Here is an 11,658-nt window from a genome sequence, read left to right as displayed (position 1 = left end):
TGTACTGAAGTGTGAAAGGGCAAATTTATGTCAAGAAATGACACTGGGACCTTTTGGACATGCTCAAAGTCATTGAAAATAGTCATTTATTTCTCATTCAGCTGTCTTTCGTGATGCAGCAACAGCACAAACTGTAGCTATAACATGGCCCGTCTTTTTAAACAAACATCACACAGCTTGTATTTTATTAACCAATACATTATTTATTGTTGCTCATAATATTTTGCTTCTGATATAATTCCTATGTTACAGGTACAATGTGCAATGCTGTATCAAAACAAAACATTTCTATTCAAACCCAAAGGATACTTACTGTTCTACTAACCACAGAGAAGTGCTCTAATCTTTATCTGGCTGCTTCTGCAGTAATAATCTTAAATGGTAAAAAAAAATTTTTTAAAAAAAAGAACAGATGAGGTTTTTATGGAGCTTGACAACATCATGAACCGCAGGAGGCTTTTTGGTTTAATACTAAAAGGAGAATTCGACTGATATTACACTTTTTTTATTTAGGTTTCATTGGGAAGAACTACTTCTTTTTTTATTTTATTTTTAAAAAAAATTTTAGTGGCTGTATTCATGCCATGTCAGCAGAATAAAGCTCTGACACGTGTTCAGGCATCAATCCACGCGCTAACCATGTAGTCACACCAAATGGAAACAACCAAAATGTGCTGCTTTCTTTTGTTGTTCATTTACTTAGTAATGACTGTGGAATTATAAGTCAAAGCCTGTTTTCACACTTGGATGCTCGTAATTACGAGTTTAATGATTTAACTTCCATCATAGTCCAACTAGCGCTGCCTCCAGTGTTGCCTCGAGTCAGTGTTGTTGGGAGTTTTAAAAGTTTTAAAATGTGGAGACGTGAAGTTAAAAGGAAGGAAGCTTACCTCTGTAGACAGTCTAGACGTTTTATTATGAAGTAAAGCTAGATTTAAAAAAAAAAAAAAAAAAAAAAAAGCTCTTCATCTTTGTGGAAGGCTCGAGGCTACATTAGCGACCAACACAGCTTGCACCGCCAGTTTTCAACCGACTCAACTGTTGTTGGTTGTGTGGCATTATGGGTAATGTAGGCGACAGGCTCTGACAATATGAAAGAATGCGCGGGATAAAAAATGATCCCTGCACCTGCTGTTTCTATGTGAATCCTATTGTGAATAGTTCATTGTGAGACTTCGACATGCAATGCTAAATCAGTGGAGGACTTTTGCACTTTTGAAATTGTTAAAGTACAAGATGTTAGGTTACTTTGGTTAATGATGCGAGTGCATGTATGAGTTTATCTCTAATAACATTACTTTTCAAAAGGCAACAGTTTAAAAAAAAAAAAAAAAAACTGGCACAGCAGTGACAGAAAACACAGAGTTGCCTGTTTATTAGGTACACCCAGCTGAAAGTAACAGCGGTCCTGCAATAAATCCAGCCTTGGTGGAGTAATGCAAAGTTTTTGTTTCACTTGTTTTTAAAAAGATGTTGACTCAGTTGTTGTCATTTTGGAGGATGCAGTACTTGGTGATGGTACAGACAGATGTTTCTATTATTTTGTGCGCCCCATTCACATCACTTATTGTTGGCTACATAACAGAAACACCTCTCTGCGTAATGACACTTACAAATGATACAGCACCGCTAATTAACGACATCATCTACATGAACATTATAATACTACAACGTTCCTGAATGTAGGATTTATTTCAGGAATTCTGTGCATTCATTTTAGTTTGGTGTACCTAATAAGCTGGCCAACTGAGTGTATGTACAATGGCAGGGTTACATTTTGAATGAACCCAAAGGTCTCCCATCCTGTCACAAATTTGAAAAACTCAATAAAAACCTCAAACGTGTCATATGTGTTTGAAACTCAGTAGTGGGAGGGTTAAAAAAAAAAAAAAAAAAAAAAAGTATCTACTGAGAACCCTAATTATGCATCATGATCAATGTCTCCGTGAGATTTTCATTCCATTTATGATTTTTTGTTTGTTTGTTTGTTTCTTGAGTGATGACATTTATTAACAAAAAAAACAAAATAACTGAAGTAATACTTTCAGGATTAAAAAAGTGTAAACTTTCACAAAATATAAAACGGACACATTCGAACCATAAATTATAAACATGTAGTCATGCATTTGTTCACAGGGCTGCATACCGTTTAGTCTTACATTTTATCTTACAAATAAAATAAAGTTAGATATTTCTCATGTGGTATGTAATGGATATTTACATTATTATTCATTAGTATTTGATGCATTAGTGTGTGGAGTCTTGTGGAGGATGCTCCCAGAGTGAGGGTTAGAGTGTTTAAAGGACTTAGAGTGTGGTATCTTTTTTGTGCGTGCGTGTGCATCTGTGGAAGGGGTTTTTGCTGAACTGGAGCAGTGGCTAAGGTTACCGTGGTAACTATTTTCCCTTAAAACAACCCTGCTGAACTTAAATGACATTTATCTGATGTCACAAGCTGCCAAAATATCTGATGTCAGGTTATGACAAATGTCCTATGTCATCTGATGCAGGTTTGTCAGCCAACAAACTTATGAGACACCATAAGTCAACTTGTCATAGTCTGAGTGGTGCGGTGGGTGTGATCCCTCATGACAACAGTAATGTACTGCACTGACAGATTGGTGTACGCCTGTGATGGTTGTTCACTGTAGGATAGCTGGAGGTCTAGTGTCCAGTGGCCTATGGAGGACCTGTGTGGGGCGCCTGCGGAGACCCCTGATAGGGCTGAGATGGCGGCACCCACGCTCCGGCACTGGGAGGACGGCTGGGCTCCCCGCTACCTGACTGATCCAGCTCAGCGCTGTCGCAGTCAGAGTCATCACACAAGGCCCGACTCTGAAGAGACGTAAGGAAGAGAGTGGAAAGTGGACAATTAAGTAGTAAGTGCAAATAGTGCAATGTGAAAATACTCCATTACAAGTGAAGATGCACTATTATCAAGTATGACAGTATTGATAGTAAAAGTACTCATTCACATAGACAAATCTGAAGGGTTATGAGATTATTAATGGAAGAGGGGGGGAAAAAAGTGTGGCTATGCAAATCTCTATTAGTCTTCTTTCTATTTGTAATATTTTTTTTATGAAATAAAAGAATATTTTATAATAGATAAATAAATAATTTAAAAGTTTTGGGCCTGTATTTCAACAAAATAGTCTGAGAACTGTAATGTGGAAAGAGACCCCAACTGAGCCCTGATTATTTTGAAAGGCCAAAAAGGTTGGTTTTTATCATCATTGTTTTTCTTTTTTAAATGTTGGATCTTCATCTAATCAGTGCTAATTTAATACAGTTTATTATAGTAGTAAAAAAATTATATATAATATTATTATACATTATAATATAATATATTTCCCTGAGAAATGTGGTACTAGAACAATAAAACGAAACCAAATGGAGATACTGAAGTAAAGTACAAGTACCTCAAAGTTACACTTCTGCTCAGTTCTTGAGTAAATGCGCTTTCCACCCCTGAGGATGACTCAAACTGACACATGCGATTCTCTGTGGAGCTTCTTTACCTCATTGGAATTCTGCCCGGCGTCCTGTTGAGGTTTGGCCTGCCCCACGGCTCCGTCTCTCTCCGACAGGGCATCAGAAGCCTGCGCAGGGTCGGTGTTGTCCGCTGGAATCTCCGACCCCTGAGAGAGGAGGTCGTCGCTGCGGTCGTCCAGCCGATCGTCGGTGTTGGTGCTGACCACATCGGGAGTACCGCTGTGAGAGTGGTCAGTAGTGTGGCCTTCCTCGCCGTCCGACACCGACAGGTTCTCCGAACTGAAAGTCGACACAGACTGGCACTTGGTAATGCTCGTGGGACGTCTGAAGAGATAAAAAAAGAAAACAAGAAAATCGTTTTTTTTTAAATAACTGAATTTGATTGAGACAAACAATGACACAAACTAGAAATCCTTCTCGGTTCACTGAATAAATAAGCAACTTGTGAGAGATGGAAAATGGCTTTAGGGAATTTTTCGCGTGACGAAGGACAGCAGGTTACTCACCGTCTCCGTGGTAACTCAACCTCGCTGTCAACTTCACCCTCCTCCTCCTCTGATGACACTCCACGCCTCTGTAGTCAGAAACAGGAAAAATGCATGAGTGAAAATGCTCGAAGTGTCACTACAGGGAGGAATACGGACAAATGTGCAGCATCGTACCTGTTTGCGTGTGATAGCTGCCCTGTACAGAATGGCTGAAGGTGTGAGGTGCTGACTCCCTATCCCCCCTGATGCCCCCCGGGGCAACCTCACAGTGCCGGCTCCCTCCTCTTTGTCCTCCCCGTCGTGAGGAAGGCGAGGAGATCCCAGAGATCCCCGTCCCGCTGCCGCCCCCCTCCCGCATGGTGAGTCGGGGCTGCTGGAGAACGGGAACGATGCGGCGTCCTCGCTGGGAGTGTCACTGCGTGGAGGAGTTTCTGTGAGATCATCCAGACCGGCTGCCCCGCCCTCTGACCCCCCTAAACCAGCAGAGGCACTGAGGCTCCCTCCTCTCTCCAACCCGCCCACAGAGGGCTCCCCTTTTCCCTGACCATCTGCCTCTAGTGTGGTGCAGATGAGGTCAGGGCTGGAGGAGGAGAGCTGCCTCTGCTGCTGCTCGTGGCTGAGGCCCCGCAGCGCTGCAGAGGGCTCCAGGAGCTGCTTGGAGGTGTTAGTGGTACAACCGTTAGCCTGGGCAGTTGCGTCCCTGTTAGGAGAGGACTGATTTGCTTTGAGTCCGGCCAGGTCGCCGCTGCTGCCCTTACCGGGCTTACGATGGCGGGTCTTCACCCTCCGAGACCGGCTGGGAGAAGTGGAGCTTCGGTTGGGGCAGGCCGGGATAGTGACTTGCATTACGGAGGAATCCATTTTGGGAATGATTACCTCAGACTTCAGGATGTCTGGCCTGAAAGAGTGGGAGGGATTAGTCAACAACTACAATCCACAAACCTGCTGAATATTCATTTATTCATTTCAGTTTTCATTTTTAATCAGATCCAAATGAAATGACATCTCACACCTCTTTCCTGAGGGCAGTTTTTGTGGGACGTTTCTCTTCTTGATGAGTTTGTCCATGGAGTTGGACGAGGTGCTCTGCCTAGAGCTGTGATGCTTGAACAAACCTGGATACTTCTTATCCAGAGATTGCTCTCTCCTGGAAATGAAATTCCAGATGACACCACAGTGTAACTGCACTGAGGCTTACTTTCAGACATGTATACCCTGTTTTCACTGATTTATTTGTACCTCTGCAGCTCCTTCTCTTTGAGCTCCAGCTGCAGCATGACAGCGCTGAGCTCCATGTAAAGGTTGTTAGCCCTCTCCAGTTTCCTCTCGTAGTGCTCACGAATGTCCAAAGCATGCCTGAGGAGAAAAGGAGCAGCTGCTGTCATTGTGCATCCACATGAGAGAATCCAATCGTCAACAATAGACGTGCACTTAGGGCACTCATTTTTATCCACGGGGGCAGACAAAGGAGTGATGGCAAGAAATGGGACAGAAGGGAAAGTAAGCCTCTGTACGCTAACCTAGTAAAGTTACCGGTGTCTAATCTGGTGCAGCGTAATGCCTGGGGCTATGGTGGAACAACGTAAGTGCGATCTAACCGTGCAGAACAAACCTGAGCTCCTCTCTGCGTCGGTTGATCAGTTCCTCATCGAGTCGGTGGATACAAGTGCCCTCAGATTTAATCTTCTCAAAGTGCTGTTTCACCTCCTCTCGCCATTCAGCCTGATGAGAGCACATTTCTGTTAAGCAGCTCTGTCTAGTCAGAGCTAACCATCAAACCAGCTCTCTCTGTGTCTGCCATTTAATATCCGATTACTTTGTAAGCACGAGTGGGTTCATGTGTATTTGTGTACAGCTATATAGACGATATTTAAATGTATGATTATAAGATATTTTGGTGTTAAAGGAAAAAAAAAAAAAAGGTCTCCCATACATACCTGAGACTTGAAATATGTTTCCTGTGGAGTGGAGAGTACATCAGCAGACGCTATATCCAGATGAAGAAGGATCTGACGGAAAGACGGCCTATTTCTGGGCTTACAGTTCCTGCAAATCCAAGATGGGAAACACAGCTGTGTACATTTATAATGCACCATGAAATCAATAAAGTCCTTTAACCACAGACTAACACCCCACCCCACCCCACACCCCCACGCAACTACTTTCAACCCTTTCATCTGCTCATTTGTCTCGGCCTCCCTGCTGTGCTCATTATTTTTCTTTCTCAACTGTCCATTTCCAGGCGCTGCTCACCAGCACTGTCTGAGGAGGATCTTGAAGCCATCTGGGCAGCTCTCGGGTATGGGCAGCTGAAGGCTGTTGTTTCCCACGCCCCAGATGATGGCAGACGAGTCTACGTCTTTATAAGGGATCTCTCCGGTTAGCATCTCCCACAGCACCACTCCAAAGGACCTGTAAGATAAGTCAAGTTTTATGTATTCAGGACAAATCATGGACTGGAGAGCAAATTACACACATACAAAGTACAGCAAGACAATCCAGACACAATAAATATTAGTGAGTATAACCTAAAATACTTCAGAGGGTTGAATGTCTTTACAAAATTGGAATCACAACTATTAATTCAGACTACAAATAAGTTATCTGCACTTCTTCTGCAGGGCAATATCTTAAAGATAATTGCTGAACTGCTACACTGAATCGAGATAACAAACTTGCTGGTGCATTTTAAGATAAACATTGTTTTTAAAAAAAATTTTTATCAGACTTACCAGATGTCCACCTTTTCTGACACCGGCTCATTCCGAATCACTTCAGGAGCCATCCAGGCTACAGTACCGGCAAATGACATCTTGGTGCTCTTGTCACTGAGCTCTTTTGAAGTGCCGAAGTCAGAGATCTTCACTAGGTCGTCATGTGTGATCAGCATGCTGAAAAAGGTGAGATTACACGGTCATAAATTTTCAGCTCTTGTGTTGGGTGAAAGTGTCGCTATGCTAGCTGTGCTGAGTCTCACTTGGGGGACTTGAGGTCTCGGTGGATGATTTTGTGGAGGTGGAGGTAGTTCATGCCACCTGCGATGCCCATGGACCAGTCAACCAGGAGGCACGGGGTGATTTTACGGCCCGCCCTCAGCACCTCATACAGCTGGCCCTGGGCACAGTACTCCATCAAGATGCAGTAACAAGGAGCCTGCGTGCACACACCCCTGGAAGAAAGCACAGCAGTCAGGTAACAGAGTGGAAAAGGAAAGCACAATCAAGAGTTAGATAACTAAACTGTTGATACGTGACCCAGTAAAATATCAGTGGTAGTTTCCTCACTTGAAAGTGATGATGTTGGGGTGCTTGAGCTTGCGGAGATGTTTGATCTCTGTCTCTTTGATGTCCCGCACTTTCTTTACAGCCACGTCTTCTCCGTGGAACTTGCCGAGGAAGACGGCACCCTGCGCCCCGCTGCCCACCCACTGCAGGTCCGAGATTTCCTCAAAAGGAACTTCCCAGGACTCTAAGCTCAGACCAACAAGCCAGCAAAACAAACCTCAGTGAGTACATGTGGAGAGTTATACAGTATGACAGAGGCATTGCAGCAGAATGTTTTCAGTTGCACCATTGGAGTAATTACTTAATTTATATCCATCACACACTGCAAAGCCTCCTCATGTCAATTTGCTTGGACAGAGAGGAGTCTGAGGGGCTGCTGGGCAAATGCTAGCTCCATGCTGCACATTAGAATGAGCTGGTAGGACACAATTACATCATACAAAGGGCCTGCCATGTTCAAACAAATGGTATATTGATAACTTATCTGGTAGACCATTACATTTCTATCCAGAGACAAGAGAGAATTTAAAGGAAACGCAACAATCCCCTTGTAGTCTACTCAGTCTGTCATCTATCTTGCTGATATTACTTAAATTACTGGGAGAGCTTGGTCACTAAAGACGGACGAGCCGGGCAGAATAAAAGCAGACAGGCAAATCAATTCTTCATGAGGTCCACTGAAGTGTCGAGATCTCTGGAGAGCTGCAGCAGCGGAGGCAGATGCACATGATGTTCCCCCTCCCCAACCAGCTGTGAAAACTCAGTGTGGCTGCCTGAGTGTGGATGAGTCGGGCTGACAGACTCGAAAACACAGTCACGCTGCCGGGATGACGAGGTGGCGGTCGGGGAGCAATGACAGTAATGGGGTTCTAGTTTAGCAAAATAACAAAGTACATTTACCCGAGTGCTGTTCTTAAGCCCAATTTAAGGTACTTGTGCTGGAGTATTTCCATTTTCTGCCACTTTACACTTTCGCTCCGCTACATCTCAGGGATAAATATTGTACTTTTCACCTTATCGCACAGCCTTAGGTACTTTTCAGATTAAGACTTAATATAAAAACATATAAAAAGGCTATAAAATATAATGCACTGTTAAAGGTTAAAACAGCGATTACACATCTTTTTGCTTGTGGTTTTAACCCTTATTGGGTTTTAACACAACTTCTCCAATATTTCACTGAAAAGAAATATGAAAAAATGTATGCAACTGTAAATTCATGTAGCTGAATAATTGCTCATTATACCTCCCTAATTCTACTGAGATAGGATTATAAATGCAGGAGTTTAACTTCTTCCACCACTGTGACGTTCAAGCTTCACATATTTATTTTCTGTGGTGCATCTCCATGGTTACCTAGGCACCACAATAATCTCATGTACTGAGCGACTGACATGTTTAAGTCATGGTCTTATCTAACTTCTCTTTCCAAACATAGCATCAGACAGCATAGAGGTAGAACATTTTCTTTTTTCTTCACATACCTTCATGACTATGTTTGTGTTCAGTGGAGTAGGCCTTTCCAATCATGGTCCAGACTGGTTTTAGGCAGCCAAACAGTCCCTCCAAAAAACCTCCACTTCCTGATTGTAACCGAATGTTCTCTGACTGGCTCCGCACAGCTCCAGCTTCTGGACTGTGCCCCGCCTCGGCCCCGCCGCCGCACTGGCAGGCCTCATGTTCATGTAGTTTTAGCACGCTGTTGTCAAAGTGGGTTGAGGTTCCATCACTGGGAGTGGGGCTGCTGCCGCCCGGTGCCCCCGGTCCACCAGTGTCAATGGACAGTACGTTACGGAGGACACACTGTGTGGGGGTCAGGTCCGTTTCAGGGGTGCAGGCAGGGGTGTCTCCATCGAGTCTTCGATAGGGGGGCTCTGAGATGGGGGTACTGAAGCCTGACAGGGAGGGGGAAGGGGCACGGGGCTCATGGATACAGGTCCCACTCATCAGGGGTTTCCCCAACACAGCAGGTTAGGGTGGATGGAGGATGGAGAGATGAGAAGAAAGCCTGAAGGAGAAGATTCATGATAATAAATGCATTAAGATGACTTTCTGTAAACCCACAATCAACTCACAGTGCTGCTTTTCGGGATATAAACATGTAGGTTAATTTCAGCACCGGACAGCTCCACAAGTCACACTGCTTTGCGTATAATGGAGCTGTCCAGTGCTGAAACCGCAGCTGCCGTCAGGTCCAGTCTCTTCCAGAGTTTGCACCAACTTTTCTTCCATTCAACAATGCAAAACACCAAAACAGTGGATTCGTGCTGTGAGTCGGGCATTCAGCCAGTCCCACAGTTTATCCACTCCAATTTCATAACCAAATTCTGTGTGAATCATGTAGCAAAGCCTCATCTCTGTGTCTATGAATGGCCCAGTGGAGCCATCATCCACTGTTGAGACGGGCTTTATGAATGAATCGACCAGAGGAGGTTGTAAGGTCCGCAGCCCTGACTGTCACCTGTTCTTCAACTGTCCCTCTGAGCAGCATCAGTGTCTGACAGGATCAGAGCAGAGCAGCTCCCATATGTCGACCGTCATGCATCAAGCGAAGAGCATGATGAAGAATATGATGAATTGCATAACCAGCTCAGTGTGCGTGGATGTGTATGTCGGTGCGTGCGTGCCTGCATGTGTGTGTATGAGAGGGAGAGAGGGAGGTAGAGAGAGAGAAAGCACATGTACCCAATTCACATATGCTACAGCAGCTCCGTGTCTTGTACTGCACCACTGCACGAGAAGAGCCACGGCGGCCGAGCGAAATGAGAACGTGAAAAAACGGGCAATAAACAACCACCGGGCCTGTGCGAAGGAGCAGTGCACACACACACACACACACACACACACACACACACACACACACACACACTCAGGCAGAGACACACGCAAGGAAGATCAATCTTTAAATAACCGAGGATGTGATGATGACACTCAGCAGCATCATAACCGACGTGCATGAATTGCAAGCCCGATGCCCACTATGGTCCATGCCAAGTCAAACTGCCGCAGCGTCCCTACATTTGCTCAACGTTGGCATCCACGCAAATATTTCGTAATGTGAGGTTTCTCGCTGCACAAATATGATTTTGTGGCATTCATCGACGGTGATTCGTTTCTTGGCAGCATCAGTTAAGTGGTGCAGTGTGAGCGGCATGAACGCTACCGCACCAAGCAACGGCATCCAACCCAAACGTCCTGAGATGCCTGATTTCCTATTCAATCAGCATTTAACCGGATAGTATGACATTCCCATACCTTTCTGCCTGGTTGATGTCGCGTTGTCAAGTGAAGGGGTGGGCTCGGCTTTCTATTTGTCGGCGATAATGAGCAAATCGTTGTTTTTCCTCGCTCCGTGGTGTCTCTTGTGTTTCCAGTGCCAATATCCACGAGGTTCACGTACTGGGATGGATCCCAGCGGGTAAATTGTGTTATCAATAACCGGGGACCCATGCAACGTGAGGCGCGCTGGGTTTTTTGGGGGAGGGAGCTGTCTCCTTCCCAGTGCTCAATTGACGTCACGGAAATGCGAGTTGCGCCGCAAGGGGGCGCTACGACCCGCCTCAGCAAACATACAGACACACACGGAACCGTAGGCTCAGTTTGCCATCTACACATTCAACACTTCCATTCGCAAAATGTGTCATTGTGGGCGCATGGCATTCACTGTGTTTTATGTTTGAGCTCCAACCGGACGACCAAGAATCAGCAGCATCCGTCCTGCAGCTGCTGATGTGTCCTTGAGCAAGACACACTGAACCCCCGCCAGCTCCAGGGATGCTGGTGCGCTGCTGACCATGCGTTCTGCCCTCCCTGATGAGGAGGGACAGATAACATCATTATATTCATCCTAAAAGCAAATCAAAGCCTTGTCTGCACAACAATATGATGAATATACTATAGGAAGAAAAAAAACTCGATTTGTGGATGTTGAATAAGCTTTTTAAACTCTCCAACAACAAATAGTTACTGTATATATATATATAATATATATATGTATAACGTAATGTATAACTATATAATTAGTTATACTGTTCTGATCCTTCTAGACCTTTCTGCTACATTTGACACAGTGAACCACCAGATCCTTATTTCCTCCCTTCAGGCTCTGCTCTCTCCCTGTTCTCATCCTACCTCAATGACCACACTTACCAGGTAACTTGGAGAGGATCTGTCTGAACCTTGTCCTCTCACTACTGGTGTCCCTCAAGGCTCTGTCTTGGGTCCCCTCCTCTTCTCTCTGTACACCAACTCTCTCAGCTCTGTCATTCACTCACATGGCTTTTCCTACCACAGCTATGCCGATGACACCCGACTGATCCTCTCTTTTCCCCGGTCTGAAACACAGATGGTCGCACAAATCTCTGCCTGTCTGACTGACATCTTTCAGTGGA

General features: G+C 44.7%; 1 protein-coding gene across 1 annotated transcript; it reads right to left on the bottom strand.

Annotated features, from left to right (window-relative positions):
• Window positions 1-68: 68 nt before the first annotated feature.
• Window positions 69-10,736, bottom strand: map3k12 (mitogen-activated protein kinase kinase kinase 12). Its single transcript, XM_069141011.1, has 14 exons — window positions 10,523-10,736; window positions 8,752-9,275; window positions 7,268-7,451; window positions 6,961-7,152; window positions 6,716-6,874; window positions 6,237-6,395; window positions 5,921-6,029; window positions 5,596-5,705; window positions 5,223-5,339; window positions 4,996-5,130; window positions 4,158-4,881; window positions 4,002-4,069; window positions 3,522-3,819; window positions 69-2,835 (listed from the first exon to the last, which is right to left on the bottom strand). The coding sequence occupies exons 2-14, from the start codon at window positions 9,212-9,214 to the stop codon at window positions 2,680-2,682; spliced, it is 2,874 nt and encodes a 957-aa protein (XP_068997112.1). The 5' UTR covers window positions 9,215-9,275; window positions 10,523-10,736; the 3' UTR covers window positions 69-2,679.
• Between the last annotated feature and the right edge of the window lie 922 nt (window positions 10,737-11,658).

The sequence above is a fragment of the Embiotoca jacksoni genome, unplaced genomic scaffold, assembly GCF_022577435.1.
Source record: "Embiotoca jacksoni isolate LCO1_2020_lvr unplaced genomic scaffold, fEmbJac1.0.p SCAF_9, whole genome shotgun sequence".
In the NCBI taxonomy this organism is placed as follows: domain Eukaryota; kingdom Metazoa; phylum Chordata; class Actinopteri; family Embiotocidae; genus Embiotoca; species Embiotoca jacksoni.
This window is presented reverse-complemented; position numbering and strand designations above follow the sequence as displayed.

Bases quoted from the DNA above. Each gene is read 5' to 3' on its own strand.
- map3k12 (XM_069141011.1), bottom strand. From the start codon at position 9,214: ATGAGTGGGACCTGTATCCATGAGCCCCGTGCCCCTTCCCCCTCCCTG. The intron at 5,706-5,920 runs GTATGTATGGGA...TGCTCTCATCAG, and splicing joins AAACATATTTCAAGTCTCAG to GCTGAATGGCGAGAGGAGGT. The intron at 4,070-4,157 runs GTACGATGCTGC...TTCTGACTACAG, and splicing joins CAGCTATCACACGCAAACAG to AGGCGTGGAGTGTCATCAGA.